Genomic DNA, 26225 nt, shown 5'->3' with positions numbered 1-26225 from the left:
ACAGAGGTCAGCAGTGAGGAGGAGGTACAGAGGTCAGCGGTGAGGAGGAGGTACAGAGGTCAGCGGTGTGGAGGAGGTACAGAGGTCAGCGGTGAGGAGGAGGTACAGAGGTCAGCGGTGAGGAGGAGGTACAGAGTTCAGCGGTGTGGAGGAGGTACAGAGGTCAGCGGTGTGGAGGAGGTACAGAGGTCAGCGGTGAGGAGAAGGTACAGAGGTCAGCGGTGTGGAGGAGGTACAGAGGTCAGCAGGTACAGGGGGTCGAGTTTGTGGTGACATCTCATCAGGATTGGTCATCTTTGTATTTTGGTTGGTAACCGCTCATTCTTTCAGTCAGGTGACGGTTCGGGGTCCCCCGGAAGGTCTGGACACGGCCATCCTGCCCCCCACAGTGGTTGAAGAAGTGGTGAGCACCCAGTACATACAGGTAACACGGCGTCCTGGGGCATGTATGAGTGACCTCCTCCCGTCATGGAGGCTGTGATGTGACCTCCTCCCATCATGGCGGCTGTGATTTGACCTCCTCCCGTCATGGAGGCTGTGATGTGACCCCCTCCCGTAATGGAGGCTGTGATGTGATCTCCTCTCGTCATAAAGGCTGTGATGTGACCTCCTCCCGTCATGGCGACTGTGATGTGACCTCCTCCCGTCATGGCGGCTGTGATGTGACCTCCTCCTGTCATGGCGGCTGTGATTTGACCTCCTCCCGTCATGGCGGCTGTGATGTCACCTCCTCCCGTCATGGCGGCTGTGATGTCACCTCCTCCCGTCATGGCGGCTGTGATGTGACCTCCTCCCATCTTGGCGGCTGTGATATGACCTCCTCCCGTCATGGCGGCTGTGATGTGACCTCCTCCCGTCATGACGGTTGTGATGTGACCTCCTCCCGTCATGGCGGCTGTGATGTGACCTCCTCCTGTCATGGCGGTTATGATGTGACCTCCTTTCGTCATGTCGGTTATGATGTGACCTCCTCCCGTCATGGAGGCTGTGATGTGACCCCCTCCCGTCATGGCGGCTGTGATGTGACCTCCTCCCGTCATGACGGTTGTGATGTGACCTCCTCCCATCTTGGCGGCTGTGATTTGACCTCCTCCCGTCATGGAGGCTGTGATGTGACCTCCTCCCGTCATGACGGCTGTGATGTGACCTCCTCCCGTCATGGCGCCTGTGATTTGACCTCCTTTCGTCATGTCGGTTGTGATGTGACCTCCTCCCGTCATGGCGGCTGTGATGTGACCTCCTCCCGTCATGGCGGCTGTGATGTGACCTCCTCCCGTCATGGCGGCTGTGATGTGACCTCCTCCCGTCATGGCGGCTGTGATGTGACCTCCTCCCGTCATGGCGGCTGTGATGTGACCTCCTCCCGTCATGACGGTTGTGATGTGACCTCCTCCCATCTTGGCGGCTGTGATTTGACCTCCTCCCATCATGGAGGCTGTGATGTGACCTCCTCCCGTCATGACGGCTGTGATGTGACTTTCCTCCCGTCATGGCGGCTGTGATTTGACCTCCTCCCGTCATGGCGGCTGTGATGTGACCTCCTCCCGTCATGGCGGCTGTGATGTGACCTCCTCCCATCATGGCGGCTGTGATGTCACCTCATCCCGTCATGGCGGCTGTGATGTGACCTCCTCCCGTCATGGCGGCTGTGATGTGACCTCCTCCCGTCATGGCGGCTGTGATGTGACCTCCTCCCGTCATGGCGGCTGTGATGTGACCTTCTCCCGTCATGGCGGCTGTGATGTGACCTCCTCCCGTCATGACGGTTGTGATGTGACCTCCTCCCGTCATGGCGGCTGTGATGTGACCCCCTCCCGTCATGGCGGCTGTGATGTGACCTCCTCCCGTCATGGCGGCTGTGATGTGACCTCCTCCCGTCATGGCGGCTGTGATGTGACCTCCTCCCGTCATGGCGGCTGTGATGTGACCTCCTCTCGTCATGGAGGCTGTGATGTGACCCCCTCCCGTCATGGCGGCTGTGATGTGACCTCCTCCCGTCATGACGGTTGTGATGTGACCTCCTCCCATCTTGGCGGCTGTGATGTGACCTCCTCCCATCATAGAGGCTGTGATGTGACCTCCTCCCGTCATGACGGCTGTGATGTGACTTTCCTCCCGTCATGGCGGCTGTGATTTGACCTCCTCCTGTCATGGCGGCTGTGATGTGACCTCCTCCCGTCATGGCGGCTGTGATGTGACCTCCACCCATCATGGCGGCTGTGATGTCACCTCATCCCGTCATGGCGGCTGTGATGTGACCCCCTCCCGTCATGACGGTTGTGATGTGACCTCCTCCCGTCTTGGCGGCTGTGATTTGACCTCCTCCCGTCATGGAGGCTGTGATGTGACCTCCTCCCGTCATGACGGCTGTGATGTGACTTTCCTCCCGTCATGGCGGCTGTGATTTGACCTCCTTTCGTCATGTCGGTTGTGATGTGACCTCCTCCCGTCATGGCGGCTGTGATGTGACCTCCTCCCGTCATGGCGGCTGTGATGTGACCTCCTCCCGTCATGGCGGCTGTGATGTGACCTCGTCCCGTCATGGCGGCTGTGATGTGACCTCCTCCCGTCATGGCGGCTGTGATGTGACCTCCTCTCGTCATGGCGGCTGTGATGTGACCTCCTCCCGTCATGGCGGCTGTGATGTGACCTCCTCCCGTCATGGAGGCTGTGATGTGACCCCCTCCCGTCATGGCGGCTGTGATGTGACCTCCTCCCGTCATGACGGTTGTGATGTGACCTCCTCCCGTCTTGGCGGCTGTGATTTGACCTCCTCCCGTCATGGAGGCTGTGATGTGACCTCCTCCCGTCATGACGGCTGTGATGTGACTTTCCTCCCGTCATGGCGGCTGTGATGTGACCTCCTCCCGTCATGGCGGCTGTGATGTGACCTCCTCCCGTCATGGCGGCTGTGATGTGACCTCCTCCCGTCATGGAGGCTGTGATGTGACCCCCTCCCGTCATGACGGTTGTGATGTGACCTCCTCCCGTCTTGGCGGCTGTGATTTTACCTCCTCCCGTCATGGAGGCTGTGATGTGACCTCCTCCCGTCATGACGGCTGTGATGTGACTTTCCTCCCGTCATGGCAGCTGTGATTTGACCTCCTTTCGTCATGTCGGTTGTGATGTGACCTCCTCCCGTCATGGCGGCTGTGATGTGACCTCCTCCCGTCATGGCGGCTGTGATGTGACCTCCTCCCGTCATGGCGGCTGTGATGTGACCTCGTCCCGTCATGGCGGCTGTGATGTGACCTCCTCCCGTCATGGCGGCTGTGATGTGACCTCCTCTCGTCATGGCGGCTGTGATGTGACCTCCTCCCGTCATGGCGGCTGTGATGTGACCTCCTCCCGTCATGGAGGCTGTGATGTGACCCCCTCCCGTCATGGCGGCTGTGATGTGACCTCCTCCCGTCATGACGGTTGTGATGTGACCTCCTCCCGTCTTGGCGGCTGTGATTTGACCTCCTCCCGTCATGGAGGCTGTGATGTGACCTCCTCCCGTCATGGCGGCTGTGATGTGACCTCCTCCCGTCATGGCGGCTGTGATGTGACCTCCTCCCGTCATGGCGGCTGTGATGTGACCTCCTCCCGTCATGGCGGCTGTGATGTGACCTCCTCCCGTCATGTCGGTTGTGATGTGACCTCCTCCCGTCATGGCGGCTGTGATGTGACCTCCTCCCGTCATGGCGGCTGTGATGTGACCTCCTCCCGTCATGGCGGCTGTGATGTGACCTCCTCCCGTCATGGCGGCTGGGATGTGACCTCCTCCCGTCATGGCGGCTGGGATGTGACCTCCTCCCGTCATGGCGGCTGTGATGTGACCTCCTCCCGTCATGGCGGCTGTGATGTGACCTCCTCCCGTCATGGCGGCTGTGATGTGACCTCCTCCCGTCATGGCGGCTGTGATGTGACCTCCTCCCGTCATGGCGGCTGTGATGTGACCTCCTCCCGTCATGGCGGCTGTGATGTGACCTCCTCCCGTCATGGCGACTGTGATGTGACCTCCTCCCGTCATGGCGGCTGTGATGTGACCTCCTCCCGTCATGGCGGCTGTGATTTGACCTCCTCCCGTCATGGCGGCTGTGATGTGACCTCCTCCCGTCATGGCGGCTGTGATGTCACCTCCTTCCGTCATGGCGGCTGTGATGTCACCTCCTCCCGTCATGGCGGCTGTGATGTGACCTCCTCCAGTCATGGCGGCTGTGATGTGACCTCCTCCCGTCATGGCGGCTGTGATGTGACCTCCTCCCGTCATGGCGGCTGTGATGTGACCTCCTCCCGTCATGGCGGCTGTGATGTGACCTCCTCCCGTCATGGCGGCTGTGATGTGACCTCCTCCCGTCATGGCGGCTGTGATGTGACCTCCTCCCGTCATGGCGGCTGTGATGTGACCTCCTCCCGTCATGGCGACTGTGATGTGACCTCCTCCCGTCATGGCGGCTGTGATGTGACCTCCTCCTGTCATGGCGGCTGTGATTTGACCTCCTCCCGTCATGGCGGCTGTGATGTGACCTCCTCCCGTCATGGCGGCTGTGATGTCACCTCCTTCCGTCATGGCGGCTGTGATGTCACCTCCTCCCGTCATGGCGGCTGTGATGTGACCTCCTCCAGTCATGGCGGCTGTGATGTGACCTCCTCCCGTCATGGCGGCTGTGATGTGACCTCCTCCCGTCATGGCGGCTGTGATGTGACCTCCTCCAGTCATGGCGGCTGTGATGTGACCTTCTCCCGTCATGGCGGCTGTGATGTGACCTCCTCCAGTCATGGCGGCTGTGATGTGACCTCCTCCAGTCATGGCGGCTGTGATGTCACCTCCTCCCGTCATGGCGGCTGTGATGTGACCTCCTCCAGTCATGGCGGCTGTGATGTGACCTCCTCCCGTCATGGCGGCTGTGATGTCACTTCCTCCCGTCATGGCGGCTGTGATGTCACCTCCTCCCGTCATGGCGGCTGTGATGTGACCTCCTCCAGTCATGGCGGCTGTGATGTGACCTCCTCCCGTCATGGCGGCTGTGATGTGACGTAGTTCCTGTGTTTTTTGCAGGCTCTGGAAGAAGTTGTTGGTATTTTCTCGGCTGTGGATTCAGGTAACGCCTCTGCTGTGTCTGAGTGGGGGGTGCTGTGCCTAGCTTTCCAGTTAACCTCTTAATGGCCACTGCCCCCGTAGCTCCCAGTCATTGAAGCAGCATTTTTATCATTTACCGCTTTGTCTGTAGATCTGCTTCATGAATTCAATTCCAGAAGTACAGTGAAGACTGCCACAGGAAGTGAGGATGCTGTGTGACTGGAGAATGTGGCGCAGTGGGTGTGTCTGCTCTTGGGCCCGCCTCTTACGCTTTCTCCTCCTCGTCTAGTTGCAGGTCCAACGCTTTGCCTGCTCTGTAGCTGCCGCCATCATGTCCCGCCACAGCGCTGACGTAGAGCTGTCTCGACTGGTGCCCTCTGGTGGTCGTGGCGGGCGACGCTCACAAGCTGCCTTCCCAGAAGGCCCAGACCAGCTTCCTAATGTTCCCCACTACCGAGCCCCTTCTGTCGCGCTCAGCTTCAGAGGTGGGGTGCTGAACCCCATTTTCCAGGGCGACGCCGGCTCCCCCCGCCATGCTGCAGGTAGACACCGTAGTGCTTCATGGGGCCATCACAATACACATCATCATCATCAGGGGAAGATTAGAGTAGTAATGCCGTCCCATAGTGTAGAGCAGTGGTCTCCGACCTATTACGTCCAATCTGTGGTGGAACCACAACTCCCAGCATGCCCTAACATTCAGCGACAAGTACTTACATAACTGCTGGAGAGCGCCTTTGCTCGGGTCACTACGTAAGGAGCAAGAGAGCACCTGAAAAACACTGTGCCGCCCATCGTATAGTGGGGAAGTATCACCCCCATCATGTATCTGCCCCATAGTACATATTAGCATCCATCTCTCATGCTCATCACCACCATTATTTATCTGCACCATCATCACCACCATCCTCTTTATCCCTATCATTTATCCGCATCATCATTACCACCATCATCCCCATCCTCTCCCCCAGCTTTACTATGATGCATACAGTTACATCGCTGAGAACCATCCTGCTGATGGTCTCCTGCCCCTCACCTCTTAATCCAATTCTGTCTCTTGCGAGCGGAGATTCATGTGTGAATTAGTCCCCAGTCTTGCAGCTGCACGGCGTGGTCACATATATCTGTAGTGTCAGCGTATAAATGTCTCATCTGTCTATAGTGTCAGTGTGTGGCACTCTCATCTGTCTATACAGGGAGTGCAGAATTATTAGGCAAGTTGTATTTTTGAGGATTAATTTTATTATTGAACAACAACCATGTTCTCAATGAACCCAAAAAAATCATTAATATCAAAGCTGAATATTTTTGGAAGTACTTTTTAGTTTGTTTTTAGTTTTAGCTATTTTAGGGGGATATCTGTGTGTGCAGGTGACTATTACTGTGCATAATTATTAGGCAACTTAACAAAAAACAAATATATACCCATTTCAATTATTTATTTTTACCAGTGAAACCAATATAACATCTCAACATTCACAAATATACATTTCTGACATTCAAAAACAAAACAAAAACAAATCAGTGACCAATATAGCCACCTTTCTTTGCAAGGACACTCAAAAGCCTGCCATCCATGGATTCTGTCAGTGTTTTGATCTGTTCACCATCAGCATTGCGTGCAGCAGCAACCACAGCCTCCCAGACACTGTTCAGAGAGGTGTACTGTTTTCCCTCCTTGTAAATCTCACATTTGATGATGGACCACAGGTTCTCAATGGGGTTCAGATCAGGTGAACAAGGAGGCCATGTCATTAGATTTTCTTCTTTTATACCCTTTCTTGCCAGCCACGCTGTGGAGTACTTGGACGCGTGTGATGGAGCATTGTCCTGCATGAAAATCATGTTTTTCTTGAAGGATGCAGACTTCTTCCTGTACCACTGCTTGAAGAAGGTGTCTTCCAGAAACTGGCAGTAGGACTGGGAGTTGAGCTTGACTCCATCCTCAACCCGAAAAGGCCCCACAAGCTCATCTTTGATGATACCAGCCCAAACCAGTACTCCACCTCCACCTTGCTGGCGTCTGAGTCGGACTGGAGCTCTCTGCCCTTTACCAATCCAGCCACGGGCCCATCCATCTGGCCCATCAAGACTCACTCTCATTTCATCAGTCCATAAAACCTTAGAAAAATCAGTCTTGAGGTATTTCTTGGCCCATTCTTGACGTTTCAGTTTGTGTGTCTTGTTCAGTGGTGGTCGTCTTTCAGCCTTTCTTACCTTGGCCATGTCTCTGAGTATTGCACACCTTGTGCTTTTGGGCACTCCAGTGATGTTGCAGCTCTGAAATATGGCCAAACTGGTGGCAAGTGGCATCTTGGCAGCTGCACGCTTGACTTTTCTCAGTTCATGGGCAGTTATTTTGTGCCTTGGTTTTTCCACACGCTTCTTGCGACCCTGTTGACTATTTTGAATGAAACGCTTGATTGTTCGATGATCACGCTTTAGAAGCTTTGCAATTTTAAGAGTGCTGCATCCCTCTGCAAGATATCTCACTATTTTTGACTTTTCTGAGCCTGTCAAGTCCTTCTTTTGACCCATTTTGCCAAAGGAAAGGAAGTTGCCTAATAATTATGCACACCTAATATAGGGTGTTGATGTCATTAGACCACACCCCTTCTCATTACAGAGATGCACATCACCTAATATGATTAATTGGTAGTAGGCTTTCGAGCCTATACAGCTTGGAGTAAGACAACATGCATAAAGAGGATGATGTGGTCAAAATACTCATTTGCCTAATAATTCTGCACGCAGTGTAGTGTCAGTGTGTGACGCTCTCATCTGTCTATAGTGTCAGTGTGTGACGGTCTCATGTCTGTGGAGTCAGTGTGTGACGCTCTCATCTGTCTATAGTGTCAGTGTGTGACAGTTTGTGGTGTCAGTTTAGGACAGTCTCGTGTCTATGGTGTCAGTGTATGATGCTCTCATCTGTCTATAATGTCAGTGTATGACGGTCTCATGTCTGTGGAGTCAGTGTATGATGGTCTTGTGTTTGTGGTGTCAGTGTATGACGGTCTTGTGTCTGTGGTCAGTGTATGACTGTCTCATGCCTGTGGTCAGTGTATGACGGTCTCATACCTGTGGTCAGTGTATGACGGTCTTGTGTCTGCCTCCCGCAGATGTCATGTCCTTCAGTCACCCTGCAGTCAGTATTGAGGATGTGGACTCCGGCAGTGTCACGGATACTCTGGGGCAGGAGGCTCCTATCCACCCCCCTGTTTCCCCGTACAAGATCCGGACGCTGACTGTTCCAGGAACTTCCCTGGCGGCAAAGAGGTAACACCCCCAGTCTGCTCCCTGGTGTTATGTGAGCGGCACCCTGTGCCGTAGGCGCTTGGCTTGACCCGTCACGCAGCTGAATTTGTTCTTACAGCCTGAAGAGGACGCAGTCTGAGTCAGAGAACCTGGAGGAAGCGGCCCCAGAGGAGGAAGAGTAAGTGTGCCACCATCCTCATCATCAGCCCACTGTCCCCTCCCCTGGACTCCTCAGGGTGGTCCCCAGTAATCTTCAGGTTCAGCTAGATCTGGTTAGTCTGCTGTCCCCTCCCCAGGACTCCTCAGGGTGGTCCCCAGTAATCTCGAGGTTCAGCTAGATGTGGTTAGTTTGCTGTCCCCTTCCCAGGACTCCTCAGGGTGGTCCCCAGTAATCTCCAGGTTCAGCTAGATGTGGTTAGTCTGCTGTCCCCTTCCCAGGACTCCTCAGGGTGGTCCCCAGTAATCTCCAGGTTCAGCTAGATGTGGTCAGCCCGCTGTCCCCTCCCCAGGACTCCTCAGGGTGGTCCCCAGTAATCTCCAGGTTCAGCTAGATGTGGTCAGCCCACTGTCCCCTCCCCAGGACTCCTCAGGGTGGTCCCCAGTAATCTCCAGGTTCAGCTAGATGTGGTCAGCCCGTTGTCCCCTTCTCCATGACTCCTCAGGGTGGACCCCAGTGATCTCCAGGTTAAGCTAGATACGGTCAGCCCGCTGTCCCCTCCCCAGGACTCCTCAGGGTGGTCCCCAGTAATCTCCAGGTTCAGCTAGATGCGGTCAGCCCGCTGTCCCCTTCCCAGGACTCCTCAGGGTGGTCCCCAGTAATCTCCAGGTTCAGCTAGATGTGGTCAGCCCGTTGTCCCTTCTTCAGGACTCCTCAGGGTGGTCCCCAGTAATCTCCAGGTTCAGCTAGATGTGGTTAGTCTGCTGTCCCCCTTCCCAGGACTTCTTAGGGTGGTCCCGAGTGATCTCCAGATTCAGCTAGATGCGGTCAGCCCGCTGTCCCCTTCCCAGGATTCCTCAGGGTGGTCCCCACTAATCTCCAGGTTCAGCTAGATGTGGTTAGTCTGCTGTCCCCTTCCCAGGACTCCTCAGGGTGGTCCCCAGTAATCTCCAGGTTCAGCTAGATGTGGTCAGCCCGTTGTCCTCTTCTCCATGACTCCTCAGGGTGGTCCCTAGTGATCTCCAGGTTAAGCTAGATGCGGTCATCCCGCTGTCCCCTCCCCAGGACTCCTCAGGGTGGTCCCCAGTAATCTTCAGGTTCAGCTAGATCTGGTTAGTCTGCTGTCCCCTCCCCAGGACTCCTCAGGGTGGTCCCCAGTAATCTCGAGGTTCAGCTAGATGTGGTTAGTTTGCTGTCCCCTTCCCAGGACTCCTCAGGGTGGTCCCCAGTAATCTCCAGGTTCAGCTAGATGTGGTTAGTCTGCTGTCCCCTTCCCAGGACTCCTCAGGGTGGTCCCCAGTAATCTCCAGGTTCAGCTAGATGTGGTCAGCCCGCTGTCCCCTCCCCAGGACTCCTCAGGGTGGTCCCCAGTAATCTCCAGGTTCAGCTAGATGTGGTCAGCCCACTGTCCCCTCCCCAGGACTCCTCAGGGTGGTCCCCAGTAATCTCCAGGTTCAGCTAGATGTGGTCAGCCCGTTGTCCCCTTCTCCATGACTCCTCAGGGTGGACCCCAGTGATCTCCAGGTTAAGCTAGATACGGTCAGCCCGCTGTCCCCTCCCCAGGACTCCTCAGGGTGGTCCCCAGTAATCTCCAGGTTCAGCTAGATGCGGTCAGCCCGCTGTCCCCTTCCCAGGACTCCTCAGGGTGGTCCCCAGTAATCTCCAGGTTCAGCTAGATGTGGTCAGCCCGTTGTCCCTTCTTCAGGACTCCTCAGGGTGGTCCCCAGTAATCTCCAGGTTCAGCTAGATGTGGTTAGTCTGCTGTCCCCCTTCCCAGGACTTCTTAGGGTGGTCCCGAGTGATCTCCAGATTCAGCTAGATGCGGTCAGCCCGCTGTCCCCTTCCCAGGATTCCTCAGGGTGGTCCCCACTAATCTCCAGGTTCAGCTAGATGTGGTTAGTCTGCTGTCCCCTTCCCAGGACTCCTCAGGGTGGTCCCCAGTAATCTCCAGGTTCAGCTAGATGTGGTCAGCCCGTTGTCCTCTTCTCCATGACTCCTCAGGGTGGTCCCTAGTGATCTCCAGGTTAAGCTAGATGCGGTCATCCCGCTGTCCCCTCCCCAGGACTCCTCAGGGTGGTCCCCAGTAATCTGCAGGTTCAGCTAGATGCGGTCAGCCCGCTGTCCCCTCCCCAGGACTCCTCAGGGTGGTCCCCAGTAATCTCCAGGTTCAGCTAGATGTGGTCAGCCCGTTGTCCCCTTCTCCATGACTCCTCAGGGTGGTCCCCAGTGATCTCCAGATTAAGCTAGATGCGGTCAGCCCGCTGTCCCCTTCCCAGGACTCCTCAGGGTGGTCCCCAGTAATCTCCAGGTTCAGCTAGATGTGGTCAGCCCGTTGTCCCCTTCTCCAGGACTCCTTAGGGTGGTCCCCAGTGATCTCCAGGTTCAGCTAGATGTGGTTAGTCTGCTGTCCCCTTCCCAGGACTCCTCAGGGTGGTCCCCAGTGATCTCCAGGTTCAGCTAGATGTGGTTAGTCTGCTGTCCCCTCCCCAGGACTCCTCAGGGTGGTCCCCAGTAATCTCCAGGTTCAGCTAGTTGTGGTTAGTCTGCTGTCCCCTTCCCAGGACTCCTCAGGGTGGTCCCCAGTAATCTCCAGGTTCAGCTAGATGTGGTCAGCCCGCTGTCCCCTCCCCAGGACTCCTCAGGGTGGTCCCCAGTAATCTCCAGGTTCAGCTAGATGTGGTCAGCCCGCTGTCCCATTCCCAGGACTCCTCAGGGTGGTCCCCAGTAATCTCCAGGTTCAGCTAGATGTGGTCAGCCCGTTGTCCTCTTCTCCATGACTCCTCAGGGTGGTCCCCAGTGATCTCCAGGTTAAGCTAGATGCGGTCATCCCGCTGTCCCCTCCCCAGGACTCCTCAGGGTGGTCCCCAGTAATCTCAAGGTTCAGCTAGATGCGGTCAGCCCGCTGTCCCCTCCCCAGGACTCCTCAGGGTGGTCCCCAGTAATCTCCAGGTTCAGCTAGATGTGGTCAGCCCATTGTCCCCTTCTCCATGACTCCTCAGGGTGGTCCCCAGTGATCTCCAGATTAAGCTAGATGCGGTCAGCCCGCTGTCCCCGTCCCAGGACTCCTCAGGGTGGTCCCCAGTAATCTCCAGGTTCAGCTACATGTGGTCAGCCCGTTGTCCCCTTCTCCAGGACTCCTCAGGGTGGTCCCCAGTGATCTCCAGGTTCAGCTAGATGTGGTTAGTCTGCTGTCCCCTCCCCAGGACTCCTCAGGGTGGTCCCCAGTAATCTCCAGGTTCAGCTAGATGTGGTTAGTCTGCTGTCCCCTTCCCAGGACTCCTCAGGGTGGTCCCCAGTAATCTCCAGGTTCATCTAGATGTGGTCAGCCCGCTGTCCCCTCCCCAGGACTCCTCAGGGTGGTCCCCAGTAATCTCCAGGTTAAGCTAGATACGGTCAGCCGGCTGTCCCCTCCCCAGGACTCCTCAGGGTGGTCCCCAGTAATCTCCAGGTTCAGCTAGATGTGGTCAGCCCGTTGTCCCTTCTTCAGGACTCCTCAGGGTGGTCCCCAGTAATCTCCAGGTTCAGCTAGATGTGGTTAGTCTGCTGTCCCCTCCCCAGGACTCCTCAGGGTGGTCCAGAGTGATCTCCAGGTTCAGCTAGATGTGGTTAGTCTGCTGTCCCCTTCCCAGGACTCCTCAGGGTGGTCCCCAGTAATCTCCAGGTTTAGCTAGATGTGGTTAGTCTGCTGTCCCCCTTCCCAGGACTCCTTAGGGTGGTCCCGAGTGATCTCCAGATTCAGCTAGATGCGGTCAGCCCGCTGTCCCCTTCCCAGGATTCCTCAGGGTGGTCCCCAGTAATCTCCAGGTTCAGCTAGATGTGGTTAGTCTGCTGTCCCCTTCCCAGGACTCCTCAGGGTGGTCCCCAGTAATCTCCAGGTTCAGCTAGATATGGTCAGCCCGTTGTCCTCTTCTCCATGACTCCTCAGGGTGGTCCCCAGTGATCTCCAGGTTAAGCTAGATGCGGTCATCCCGCTGTCCCCTCCCCAGGACTCCTCAGGGTGGTCCCCAGTAATCTCCAGGTTCAGCTAGATGCGGTCAGCCCGCTGTCCCCTCCCCAGGACTCCTCAGGGTGGTCCCCAGTAATCTCCAGGTTCAGCTAGATGTGGTCAGCCCGTTGTCCCCTTCTCCATGACTCCTCAGGGTGGTCCCCAGTGATCTCCAGATTAAGCTAGATGCGGTCAGCCCGCTGTCCCCTTCCCAGGACTCCTCAGGGTGGTCCCCAGTAATCTCCAGGTTCAGCTAGATGTGGTCAGCCCGTTGTCCCCTTCTCCAGGACTCCTCAGGGTGGTCCCCAGTGATCTCCAGGTTCAGCTAGATGTGGTTAGTCTGCTGTCCCCTCCCCAGGACTCCTCAGGGTGGTCCAGAGTGATCTCCAGGTTCAGCTAGATGTGGTTAGTCTGCTGTCCCCTCCCCAGGACTCCTCAGGGTGGTCCCCAGTAATCTCCAGGTTCTGCTAGATGTGGTTAGTCTGCTGTCCCCCTTCCCAGGACTTCTTAGGGTGGTCCCGAGTGATCTCCAGATTCAGCTAGATGCGGTCAGCCCGCTGTCCCCTTCCCAGGACTCCTCAGGGTGGTCCAGAGTGATCTCCAGGTTCAGCTAGATGTGGTTAGTCTGCTGTCCCCTTCCCAGGACTCCTCAGGGTGGTCCCCAGTAATCTCCAGGTTCAGCTAGATGTGGTTAGTCTGCTGTCCCCCTTCCCAAGACTCCTCAGGGTGGTCCCGAATGATCTCCAGGTTCAGCTAGATGTGGTTAGTCTGCTGTCCCCTTCCCAGGACTCCTCAGGGTGGTCCCAAGTGATCTCCAGGTTCAGCTAGATGTGGTTAGTCTGCTGTCCCCTCCCCAGGACTCCTCAGGGTGGTCCTGAGTGATCTCCAGGTTCAGCTAGATGCGGTCAGCCCGCTGTCCCCTCCCCAGGACTCCTCAGGGTGGTCCCCAGTAATCTCCAGGTTCAGCTAGATGCGGTCAGCCCGCTGTCCTCTCCCCAGGACTCCTCAGGGTGGTCCCCAGTAATCTCCAGGTTCAGCTAGATGTGGTTAGTCTGCTGTCCCTCTTCCCAAGACTCCTCAGGGTGGTCCCGAATGATCTCCAGGTTCAGCTAGATGTGGTTAGTCTGCTGTCCCCTTCCCAGGACTCCTCAGGGTGGTCCCGAGTGATCTCCAGGTTCAGCTAGATGCGGTCAGCCTGCTGTCCCCTCCCCAGGACTCCTCAGGGTGGTCCCCAGTAATCTCCAGGTTCATCTAGATGCCGTCAGGGATGGAGGCATGGATGGCTGACATTCTGGGCATTCGTGTTGGTGCTGACTTGTCCTCTGTCCGTGGTGCAGGGTCATGGAGCGCTCCGCATCCGCCGTCAGCCACAGCAGTGCTGTCATCACGGAACGGCTGCAGGAGCTGGTGCGGCTCTTCAAGGACAGGACAGAGCGAGTAAAGGAGCGACTCATAGATCCTGAGATGTCTTCTGAGGAGGAGAGTCCGCCTTCATGTGAGTCTGTGCAGGGGATGAGAGGCTGCGGGCGGATAACGGGAGAAATTAACCCCGCTGTGTCTTCATTGCCTTTTTTGTAGCACCGTCTAAAAAACCTGCTGCTCCACCACCTCCCCCTCCTGAGGTGAAGCCAGAAAACAAGGGTGCTGCAGTGGAGGGGCATGATTGTGAGATGCTTTGCTGCAAGTTCAAGATCCGACCATGGCGCGAGCGCTTCCATAAGTATGAGTTCCCCGCCAGCATCGATCCATTGACCAGTAAGAAGGTTGGGCAGGGGGTGGGGGTTGATCCGGTCTCATATGACCTCCCATGGTGGGTTCAGACGTAACTCGGATAATGACCGGGTGCAGGGCAGGACCAGAACATCACCCATCCTGCTGCCCTGGGTTATGAAGAGCAGTGCTACTCCACCCCAACACCTGCCCCCAAGCACGCCCGTGTCTTGCCTCTACCGCATTTCCGTGTCCTGCCCCCAACACACGTCTGTGTCCTGCCCCCAACACAATTCTGTGTCCTGCCTCTACCAGACGCCCGTGTCCTGTCTCTACCAGACGCCCGTGTCCTGTCTCTACCAGACGCCCGTGTCCTGCCTGATAGGGCCAGCGTTATTTTGGAGGGGGCTGGGAATTAGCTGCTCTGGGGAGGGGCCTGCGCTCCTCACTCCTGTCTCTTTCCGCCTGCAGACCTCATGTATGTCCTGTGGCTTTTCTTTGTGGTGTTGGCCTGGAACTGGAACTGCTGGCTGATCCCCGTGCGCTGGGCTTTCCCCTATCAGACGCCGACAAACATCCATTACTGGCTGTTCATGGACTACCTGTGTGACCTCATCTACCTGCTGGACATCGTCGTCTTCCAGGTCCGGCTGCAGTTTGTGCGAGGTGGTGACATCATAGTGAGTAACCGAGGCATTGACAGTTTTATCTGTATATCCCGCTAGAGACTATATTGTCTATACATCTTCTGTATCATTATATCATCCGCACGTCCTCTTATGTCCTGTATATACCATCTATACATCTTCTATGTACTATATATCATCTGTACGTCCTCTTATGTCCTGTATATACCATCTATGCATCCTCTATATCCTTTTGTACCATCTATACATCCTGTATGTCCTGTATATACTATCTATACCTCCTCTGTGTCCTGTATATATCACCTATACATCCTCTATGTACTATATATCATCTGTACGTCCTCTATGTCCTGTATATACCATCTATACATCATCTGTGTCCTGTATATATCACCTATACCTCCTCTATGTACTGTATATCATCTGTACGTCCTCTATGTCCTGTATATACCATCTATACATCATCTGTGTCCTGTATATATCACCTATACCTCCTCTATGTACTGTATATATCACCTATACCTCCTCTATGTACTATATATCATCTGTACGTCCTCTATGTCCTGTATATACCATCTATATATCCTCTATGTACTATATATTATCTATACATCCTCTGTTTACTATATGTTATCTATACATCCTCTGTGTCCTGTATATACCATCTATACATCTTCTGTGTCTTACTTTCCTTATAGACAGACAAGAAGGATATGCGTCAGTACTATATCAAGACGGAGCGATTTAAGGTACGTGCTTGCTGTCTATCCGGAGGAGTGCTGGAGCGGTAGGTGTTATAACAGGCTGTGTCCCTGCAGATGGACGTCATCTCTCTCCTTCCTCTGGATCTGCTCTACTTTAAATTTGGAGTGAAGTCCATCCTGCGTTTGCCGCGTATACTGAAGGTGAGTGGGCATGAAGGCAGGCGCAGCGCCCCCCTGCAGGAGCACCAGTAACAGCATGCTTTTCTGTTTCAGTACATGGCTTTCTTCGAATTCAACAACCGTCTGGAGGCTATTCTGAGTAAAGCGTACATCTACAGGTGAGTGCCTGCCGCCGGCAGCTGTGCCGTCAGTTACATGAGATAACATCTGTTGTCTGTTGTCAGAGTCATCCGCACCACCGCCTACCTGCTATACTGTCTGCACATGAACGCATGCCTCTATTATTGGGCCTCTGACTACGAGGGGCTGAGGTCCACCAAATGGGTGTATGATGGAGAGGGTAACAGGTGAGCAGCCCCCAATGCTGATTGTCAGCTCTGCAGTCCAGACTGCCCATTCTTTGCTGAATTCCTTCATGTCATGTTCTGCAGCTACATCCGCTGCTATTATTGGGCGGTGAAGACCCTCATTACCATCGGAGGCCTCCCAGACCCTCAGACACTTTTTGAGCTTTGCTTCCAGTTGCTGAATTACTTCATGGGTGTGTTTGCCTTCTCTGTAATGATCGGTCAGGTGAGAGACGACATTCCCCGATCCACGTGTTAACGAGAGGCGACGCTCTTGCCCCCTCTCGTACGTTATCTAGTGGCTTCTCCATGTCTTACAGATGAGGGACGTCGTGGGAGCGGCGACCGCCGGTCAGACATATTACCGCAGCTGTATGGACAGCACTATAAAGTACATGACCTGCTACAAGATACCCCGCCCTGTCCAAAACCGCGTCAAGATGTGGTATGAGTACACTTGGCAGTCCCAAGGCATGCTGGGTAAGAGTTGGCGCTTCTCTGCATCCACTCCTGCATAAGATTGATCAGACCTGCACGACCCGGAGTCTAATAACCTCACTTATATTTATCTAGATGAGTCGGAGCTGATGGTTCAACTTCCTGATAAAATGAGGTTGGATCTGGCCATAGACGTGAATTACAACATCGTCAGTAAAGTGGGTCTGTTCCAGGTACCGGCTGTGTTGCCCGACCCCTCACACGGCCACCATTATCCACTACTGGGTAACTGTCTCTGTCTGTGTTTCTCAGGGTTGTGACCGTCAGATGATTTACGACATGCTGAAGAGACTCCGCTCTGTGGTTTACCTGCCTGGAGATTACGTGTGTAAGAAGGTGAGGGACCGGCTGCTGCTATGCAGGGGCTTCTCTGGATTACGGTGGGGGTTCTGGGGCTTACACATTTATTCTGTACCCGGGATGTCTCTTGCAGGGAGAGATTGGACGTGAAATGTACATCATAAAAGCTGGAGAGGTGCAGGTCTTGGGTGGCCCAGATGGACAGACAGTGCTGGTCAGCTTAAAGGCTGGCTCCGTGTTTGGAGAAATCAGGTAAGTGTAAAAGCTGCATCCATATGGGAGGGCGTGCAGCTGTTGTCTGCCAGCGGTTAACACACAAAGCCAGGAAACGTTTACAGTCCTCCGTCTCCATCCCTTGAGGAGCAGCGCCGGGTCATTGATCAGTTTTGTCGGCTGGGTTCCTGGGCCTGAATCTAAAAGACATGATCCGCAAAAAGGTTGTATGTTTTCCCTGAGGGTTTCTGACCACCCCCTAAAAACCTCCTGACACATTCAGGTTTCTTTTAATGCAGTTTTTGAAGCCAAAACCAGGAGTCAATTCGTATCTGGCCCATAACAGTCGTATTTGCCCATAACATGTTCTCTCCTTTTACCACCCACTCGGGAATTTGGGAACCTGACCGTGTGGCTATATACTGTTTTTTTTAATATTATTTTTGTTGAAGTTTTCAATTATAATCAATAAATCAGAACATTTGATTTTTACAAGCCTTTTTTGGGTTGTAGTCCCTTGTTGTCAAATACATACATATAAGTTAAAGGTATAACAAATGAAAACTGATTAAAACTACATCTTTCTTTTGTCTGTATGTTAAACAGCTGCAGAGATATCCATGTTTTTATTGATATGCAAATGAGCAATTGGAGCACCAGGAGGCAGGGCTGAACCCTTTGAGCACTGCCTCGTAACACCCCCTGTGCTCTTCACACTCCCCCCTCCCCTTGATTGACAGGGATAGACTTGCTGAGGGCAGAGTTGTGTCCTACCATCTACATATCATATACACTATGTACTATAGAATCACCACACTGAGATCTGCTCAGAAAGCTCATCTACATATCATATACTCTATATACTATAGCTTCACCACTCTAAGATCTGCTCAGAAAGCTCATCTACATATCATATACACTATGTACTATAGCTTCACCACACTGAGATCTGCTCAGAAAGCTCCTCTACATATCATATACTCTATGTACTAAAGCTTCACCACACTGAGATCTGCTCAGAAAGCTCCTCTACATATCATATACTCTATGTACTATAGCTTCACCACACTGAGATCTGCTCAGAAAGGACATCTACATATCATATACACTATGTACTATAGCTTCACCACACTGAGATCTGCTCAGAAAGCTCATCTACACATCATATACACTATGTACTATAGCTTCACCACACTGACATCTGCTCAGAAAGCTCATCTACATATCATATACACTATGTACTATGGCTTCACCACACTGAGATCTGCTCAGAAAGCTCATCTACACATCATATACACTATGTACTATAGCATCACCACACTGAGATCTGCTCAGAAAGCTCATCTACATATCACTGCTTTATTTACAGGCACAATGTATGATTATACAGACACTAGTAATATGTGTTAGCTTCTAAGCATAGAAAAAACAGGCATCTCTATGTGGTAATTAGGCTTGAGCGAATCGAGCTTCGGATCACAGATCTGAGGTCGATTCGTTCAAAAACATTGCTTTCAATGCTGTTTCCGTACAGCATTAAAATGTATTGGCTCCATGGAGCCAAACTTCGTCTCACCCGAAGTCATATGAGATTTCCGTGAATTGCTACTGCGTATTTAGACACAAGTGTAAAAAAATGACTTAAAAATCAAAACTCTAGACCATTCTTATATATCATAAACTATCTCACACATGATGAGGAGATGCACACAAAAATAAATACAAGTAAAACATGAAAATAATCTCATGGAATGTAAAAGGATTAAAATCACCTAATAAAAGATCAAACGTTTTCTTCCAGATATTGCTCTCTTACGAGAGACTCATTTGGAAACCTAAGATTTTCAGCAAATTTAATTTTTTTCGTGTAGGTGGAGTATGCGGCTCACCGCAGTACAGAGGAACATGATATTGAAGGAAGATGTACAGAAATATTAATAGCACACAATGGTGAGCGACGGTCTACGTACAATCTATACGGACCGAATCGCCAAAATAGAAAATTCTTTAACAGATCAAATAGAACAAGAGACTTCCGTAAAAATAATCGGAGGAGATCTACATCCAGTTCTGTCCGCGGTCTATACACCGACAATGAGCCCCAGCACTACACACAATAGCGATAAATACTGCCGAATTCATAAAAGAGACGCATGGCGTATTATATCCAGAAGACGGAGAATCCTCCCATTTTTCACATGCACATTAAACATGGTCACACCTTGACTACGCACTGATCAGTGAAGGGATATGTCAGTGGCTAAAAGAGTCCAAAATTCACCAACTGATTTTTTTTCCGTCTTGTTCTTTGTAATGACTTCAGCTCTAGGGGTCTCATTATTTTCCAGTGCGCTTCTATGTGTTGTTGGATGTTTTGTCAGAAGTTTTGAATGTTGTTACACGTCCATAATCCGTCCCATAGGTCTGTGTTTGATGAGTCACATTTAGGACATTTTGTTATTCTTTTTGGGGTTTTTATCATTTTTGGGAATGTTAAATCCTAGATACCCTTTATGTGTTATTTTGAAGAAGATTCCTTTCCATCTTTCGTTATATTTGCACATTTTCTGACTTTTGACCGCCCTTCTAATATTTTCTTTGTGTACTTTGATCTGAAAGCTGAAGGGCCCGTGTCCTAAAATGTTTTTGGATATGTGCATGTGAATAGATATTTTGTAAGTTTTTAATATAGGTTTGAAATTGGTAGATGATTTTGAGGTGTTTTCAATAGAAGATGAAATGTTGTTTCTTTACCTAAATTATTTAATCTAGATTGGAGAAAAGAGGATATTTGTGCCTATGTGAGGAACTGGTTATTTTTTAGGTTACCGGTATATTTCATCATTATAGATTTTTCTGTAAACCATCTTTTATCAGATTCATGCATTAGTTGATCCCATTTCTTTTAATTTTTTAAAGAGTAACTAAATTAAAAAAAAAATTTTTTTTTGTTAAAATGTCCCTAATGTCATTATAACTCTTTTTGTAATATACTTAATTAATGTATTTTGTATTTTTAATAGACTTTACCCCTCCTAATGTGAACCTTTCCCTGTGCGCTTAAAATTGACATTTCTGCACAGCGCTGACTTCTCAGCAGTGAACGGAGTACGGAGCTGATAGTTTCTCAATAGGGCCGCAGTGCAGGGAGTACGGGCAGGAGCGCACATTGCTGCCCATGCCCCCCGGAGGTTTACTAAATGCTGGCAGAGCACATGGGCTAAGTAATGATAGTGGTAAATGTTCTTATTTCTGTAATTCTTCTGTTGTTTTTTTTTAAATAAGGGGGGTACTTTAGTTTTTATATTGTGTCAGGGGTATGTCCAGTTTGTATCTCTAAATAACTGATGTGTGTGGAAACTGGTTTTGGATTTAAGCCTTTCTGACGCCAGAACGGTTCAGATTTGGGATTTTCTAGTTCTAATAATTTACGTTTAGTTATGTTACTATAAAATCTTAAAGTCTTGAAGATTTGTTAGTCCTTTCTTTTGTTGTTTTTGTGGTTGTGACATAATGTCATCGGTGAACGTAGCTCGCTTTACTTCTTGTTTGCCATTATTGATTCTTCTAATGATCTCGCTAATGGCCAAATCCAAGAGGATCGGGGATCAGGGTGTCCCTGTAATGTCCCTGTATATAACTGAAGTATGGGAGATGAGAACCCTGGGCTACGTCTTCTGGCTGTAGGTTTTCAATAAAGGCCGTTGAGAAGTTGTTCTGTATGGTCATTGTGTCGAACTCTGCCCCCAGCCAGGACCACCTTACGTTGTCAAATGTTTTTTCAGCCTCTGAGGTTATTAATGTTGGATGTTCCTCTGGTCGGGGACATCGCTTACTTCTGTCTAGTTATTAATGTTGGACGTTCCTCTGGTCGGGGACATCGCTTACTTCTGTCTAGTTATTAATGTTGGACGTTCCTCTGGTCGGGGACATCGCTTACTTCTGTCTAGTTATTAATGTTGGACGTTCCTCTGGTCGGGGACATCGCTTACTTCTGTCTAGTTATTAATGTTGGACGTTCCTCTGGTCGGGGACATCGCTTACTTCTGTCTAGTTATTAATGTTGGACGTTCCTCTGGTCGGGGACAGCGCTTACTTCTGTCTAGTTATTAATGTTGGATGTTCCTCTGGTCGAGGACAGCGCTTACTTCTGTCTAGTTATTAATGTTGGACGTTCCTCTGGTCGGGGACAGCGCTTACTTCTGTCTAGTTATTAATGTTGGACGTTCCTCTGGTCGAGGACAGCGCTTACTTCTGTCTAGTTATTAATGTTGGACGTTCCTCTGGTCGAGGACAGCGCTTACTTCTGTCTAGTTATTAATGTTGTATGTTCCTCTGGTCGAGGACAGCGCTTACTTCTGTCTAGTTATTAATGTTGGACGTTCCTCTGGTCGAGGACAGCGCTTACTTCTGTCTAGTTATTAATGTTGGATGTTCCTCTGGTCGGGGACAGCGCTTACTTCTGTCTAGTGATTAATGTTGGACGTTCCTCTGGTCGAGGACAGCGCTTACTTCTGTCTAGTTATTAATGTTGGACGTTCCTCTGGTCGAGGACAGCGCTTACTTCTGTCTAGTTATTAATGTTGGACGTTCCTCTGGTCGGGGACAGCGCTTACTTCTGTCTAGTTATTAATGTTGGACGTTCCTCTGGTCGAGGACAGCGCTTACTTCTGTCTAGTTATTAATGTTGGACGTTCCTCTGGTCGGAGAAAACGCTTACTTCTGTCTAGTTATTAATGTTGGACGTTCCTCTGGTCGAGGACAGCGCTTACTTCTGTCTAGTTATTAATGTTGGACGTTCCTCTGGTCGAGGATAGCGCTTACTTCTGTCTAGTTATTAATGTTGGACGTTCCTCTGGTCGAGGACAGCGCTTACTTCTGTCTAGTTATTAATGTTGGACGTTCCTCTGGTCGAGGACAGCGCTTACTTCTGTCTAGTTATTAATGTTGGACGTTCCTCTGGTCGGGGACAGCGCTTACTTCTGTCTAGTGATTAATGTTGGACGTTCCTCTGGTCGAGGACAGCGCTTACTTCTGTCTAGTTATTAATGTTGGACGTTCCTCTGGTCGAGGACAGCGCTTACTTCTGTCTAGTTATTAATGTTGGACGTTCCTCTGGTCGAGGACAGCGCTTACTTCTGTCTAGTTATTAATGTTGGATGTTCCTCTGGTCGAGGACAGCGCTTACTTCTGTCTAGTTATTAATGTTGGACGTTCCTCTGGTCGGAGAAAACGCTTACTTCTGTCTAGTTATTAATGTTGGACGTTCCTCTGGTCGAGGACAGCGCTTACTTCTGTCTAGTTATTAATGTTGGACGTTCCTCTGGTCGAGGACAGCGCTTACTTCTGTCTAGTTATTAATGTTGGACGTTCCTCTGGTCGAGGACAGCGCTTACTTCTGTCTAGTTATTAATGTTGTATGTTCCTCTGGTCGAGGACAGCGCTTACTTCTGTCTAGTTATTAATGTTGGACGTTCCTCTGGTCGAGGACAGCGCTTACTTCTGTCTAGTTATTAATGTTGGATGTTCCTCTGGTCGAGGACAGCGCTTACTTCTGTCTAGTTATTAATGTTGGATGTTCCTCTGGTCGAGGACAGCGCTTACTTCTGTCTAGTTATTAATGTTGGATGTTCCTCTGGTCGAGGACAGCGCTTACTTCTGTCTAGTTATTAATGTTGAATGTTCCTCTGGTCGAGGACAGCGCTTACTTCTGTCTAGTTATTAATGTTGGACGTTCCTCTGGTCGAGGACAGCGCTTACTTCTGTCTAGTTATTAATGTTGGACGTTCTTCTGGTCGAGGACAGCGCTTACTTCTGTCTAGTTATTAATGTTGGACGTTCCTCTGGTCGAGGACAGCGCTTACTTCTGTCTAGTTATTAATGTTGGATGTTCCTCTGGTCGAGGACAGCGCTTACTTCTGTCTAGTTATTAATGTTGGATGTTCCTCTGGTCGGGGACAGCGCTTACTTCTGTCTAGTTATTAATGTTGGATGTTCCTCTGGTCGAGGACAGCGCTTACTTCTGTCTAGTTATTAATGTTGGACGTTCTTCTGGTCGAGGACAGCGCTTACTTCTGTCTAGTTATTAATGTTGGACGTTCCTCTGGTCGAGGACAGCGCTTACTTCTGTCTAGTTATTAATGTTGGACGTTCTTCTGGTCGAGGACAGCGCTTACTTCTGTCTAGTTATTACTGTTGGACGTTCCTCTGGTCGAGGACAGCGCTTACTTCTGTCTAGTTATTAATGTTGGATGTTCCTCTGGTCGGGGACAGCGCTTACTTCTGTCTAGTTATTAATGTTGGACGTTCCTCTGGTCGGGGATAGCGCTTACTTCTGTCTAGTTATTAATGTTGGATGTTCCTCTGGTCGAGGACAGCGCTTACTTCTGTCTAGTTATTAATGTTGGACGTTCCTCTGGTCGGAGACAGCGCTTACTTCTGTCTAGTTATTAATGTTGGACGTTCCTCTGGTCGAGGACAGCGCTTACTTCTGTCTAGTTATTAATGTTGGACGTTCCTCTGGTCGAGGACAGCGCTTACTTCTGTCTAGTTATTAATGTTGGACGTTCCTCTGGTCGAGGACAGCGCTTACTTCTGTCTAGTTATTAATGTTGGACGTTCCTCTGGTCGAGGACAGCGCTTACTTCTGTCTAGTTATTAATGTTGGATGTTCCTCTGGTCGAGGACAGCGCTTACTTCTGTCTAGTTATTAATGTTGGACGTTCCTCTGGTCGGGGACAGCGCTTACTTCTGTCTAGTTATTAATGTTGGATGTTCCTCTGGTCGAGGACAGCGCTTACTTCTGTCTAGTTATTAATGTTGGACGTTCCTCTGGTCGGAGACAGCGCTTACTTCTGTCTAGTTATTAATGTTGGACGTTCCTCTGGTCGAGGACAGCGCTTACTTCTGTCTAGTTATTAATGTTGGACGTTCCTCTGGTCGAGGACAGCGCTTACTTCTGTCTAGTTATTAATGTTGGACGTTCCTCTGGTCGAGGACAGCGCTTACTTCTGTCTAGTTATTAATGTTGGACGTTCCTCTGGTCGAGGACAGCGCTTACTTCTGTCTAGTTATTAATGTTGGACGTTCCTCTGGTCGAGGACAGCGCTTACTTCTGTCTAGTTATTAATGTTGGATGTTCTTCTGTTCGAGGACAGCGCTTACTTCTGTCTAGTTATTAATGTTGGACGTTCCTCTGGTCGAGGACAGCGCTTACTTCTGTCTAGTTATTAATGTTGGACGTTCCTCTGGTCGAGGACAGCGCTTACTTCTGTCTAGTTATTAATGTTGGATGTTCCTCTGGTCGAGGACAGCCCTTACTTCTGTCTAGTTATTAATGTTGGACGTTCTTCTGTTCGAGGACAGCGCTTACTTCTGTCTAGTTATTAATGTTGGACGTTCCTCTGGTCGAGGACAGCGCTTACTTCTGTCTAGTTATTAATGTTGGACGTTCCTCTGGTCGAGGACAGCGCTTACTTCTGTCTAGTTATTAATGTTGTATGTTCCTCTGGTCGAGGACAGCGCTTACTTCTGTCTAGTTATTAATGTTGGACGTTCCTCTGGTCGAGGACAGCCCTTACTTCTGTCTAGTTATTAATGTTGGACGTTCCTCTGGTCGAGGACAGCGCTTACTTCTGTCTAGTATCGTTAAATCCTTTCTAATGTTGGGGCTGCGGCTCAACCTTCGATGAATCCGACTTGTTCGGGGATCAGAGAGGCTAGCCTTCTGCCATTGGTCTGTATGTTCCAGGAATAGTTGGGTCGTTGCCTATTTTTGGCAGTAATTTTATGTGATATTAGAATGTTGCGGTCTGTAGTGTGTCAGAGCTTAGCGAGTGATATTATCTCTTATGGGGTCATTTATCAAACTGGTGTCAAGTAGAACGGGCTGAGTTGCCCATAGCAACCAATCAGATTCCACCTTTTTTTTTGACAGCTCCTTTGGAAAATTAAAGGTGGAATATGTTGCTATTAGAACTTACTTTACACCAGTTTGATAAATGACCCCATTAGTGTTTTGCTGTTTTAGTGTCACCGTCTGGACCTGGAGCATTGAAGAGTTTCACTTCAGCAAATGGCGTTGATCATGTAGACACAGTAAATACAAGGCACTTACTAATGTATTGTGATTCTCCATATTGCCTCCTTTGCTGGCTGGATTCATTTTTCCATCTCATTATACACATATGCTCATTTCCAGGGGTTACGACCACCCTGCAATCCAGGGGCAGTGGTCGTGCTTGCACACTATAGGAAAACATGCAGACCTCTCTGCAAGCACGACCACCGCTCCTGGATTGCAAGGTGGTCATAACCATGGAAACGAGCAGTGTATAATGTAACGGAAAAATGACTCAAGCAACAAAGGAGGCAATATGGAGAATCACCATACATTAGTAAGTGCCTGGTATTAACTGCATCTACGTGATAAATGCCATTTGCTGAAGTCAGACCGTCCCTTTAACATTTTGGACGTCTAGTTCTGTGATATCGCTCTTTAGCATTAGGTTTTGTTCTTTAGTTCGTTTTGGTAATTCTTGCTGTCTTACATTTAGACCATTTTCTACGCCTAAAACACCTTCTGGCCCCTCCCCTTCCCCAAACACGTCACGCCCACTTTTTAGACCTGGCCTGAGCGTGCAGTCCCAGATTGCGGCGCAAAAAATTATTTTTTGCACCGAATATATGCACCAGAAATACATCCAATATAGGCGTATTTCCGGATAATAAATGACCCCCTATGTCTTTGGGAGTTGTACGTATTGTTCCGTGTATTTTTTGTGTGATGTCGCTTCATAGGACGGGCGAGGTTTTCTTTTCTAACCATTTATTTCCATTTTTCTTTCTTTGTTGTGCAATGAATGCAGTAGATCCTTTATTTGGCGTTTGAGCGTCGTTATATATGAAATTCCCCTCGTATTACAGTTATTGCTGTTGTCCGATTTGTATTCTGTCCACCATTGTTTTAGTAATTCTGTAAAATTCTCATCTGAAGTCAGTTGCGATGGGAATCTCCATATGTCTTGTCCTTCTATGTGCGGGGCGAGTGATCTGAGATGACTAGCTGGTCAGTTTTGGCTCTTTCAGCCGTTGCTCGTTATGTAATCAGTGTGGGACCATGTTCGATGTGCCTGTGAAAAATGGGAGAATTCTCTTCTGGATAT

The 26225-nt window shown here is 50.6% G+C and overlaps 1 protein-coding gene across 1 annotated transcript in view; it reads left to right on the top strand.

The window, feature by feature from the left end:
• CNGB1 (cyclic nucleotide gated channel subunit beta 1) overlaps window positions 1–26225 on the top strand; it is a 55347-nt gene that overhangs the window by 21225 nt on the left and 7897 nt on the right. The window contains exons 20-35 of the mRNA XM_040409984.1: window positions 331–424; window positions 5045–5087; window positions 8185–8341; window positions 8439–8498; window positions 13800–13957; window positions 14041–14217; window positions 14644–14852; window positions 15518–15568; window positions 15638–15724; window positions 15797–15861; window positions 15928–16050; window positions 16135–16276; window positions 16371–16530; window positions 16624–16721; window positions 16801–16884; window positions 16982–17100. Of these exons, the coding sequence (XP_040265918.1) occupies window positions 331–424; window positions 5045–5087; window positions 8185–8341; window positions 8439–8498; window positions 13800–13957; window positions 14041–14217; window positions 14644–14852; window positions 15518–15568; window positions 15638–15724; window positions 15797–15861; window positions 15928–16050; window positions 16135–16276; window positions 16371–16530; window positions 16624–16721; window positions 16801–16884; window positions 16982–17100 (1827 nt within the window). The remainder of the gene's footprint in view (window positions 1–330; window positions 425–5044; window positions 5088–8184; window positions 8342–8438; window positions 8499–13799; window positions 13958–14040; window positions 14218–14643; window positions 14853–15517; window positions 15569–15637; window positions 15725–15796; window positions 15862–15927; window positions 16051–16134; window positions 16277–16370; window positions 16531–16623; window positions 16722–16800; window positions 16885–16981; window positions 17101–26225) is intronic.

Source organism: Bufo bufo, chromosome 10 (assembly GCF_905171765.1).
Source record: "Bufo bufo chromosome 10, aBufBuf1.1, whole genome shotgun sequence".
NCBI classification, from domain to species: Eukaryota; Metazoa; Chordata; class Amphibia; order Anura; family Bufonidae; genus Bufo; species Bufo bufo.
This window is presented reverse-complemented; position numbering and strand designations above follow the sequence as displayed.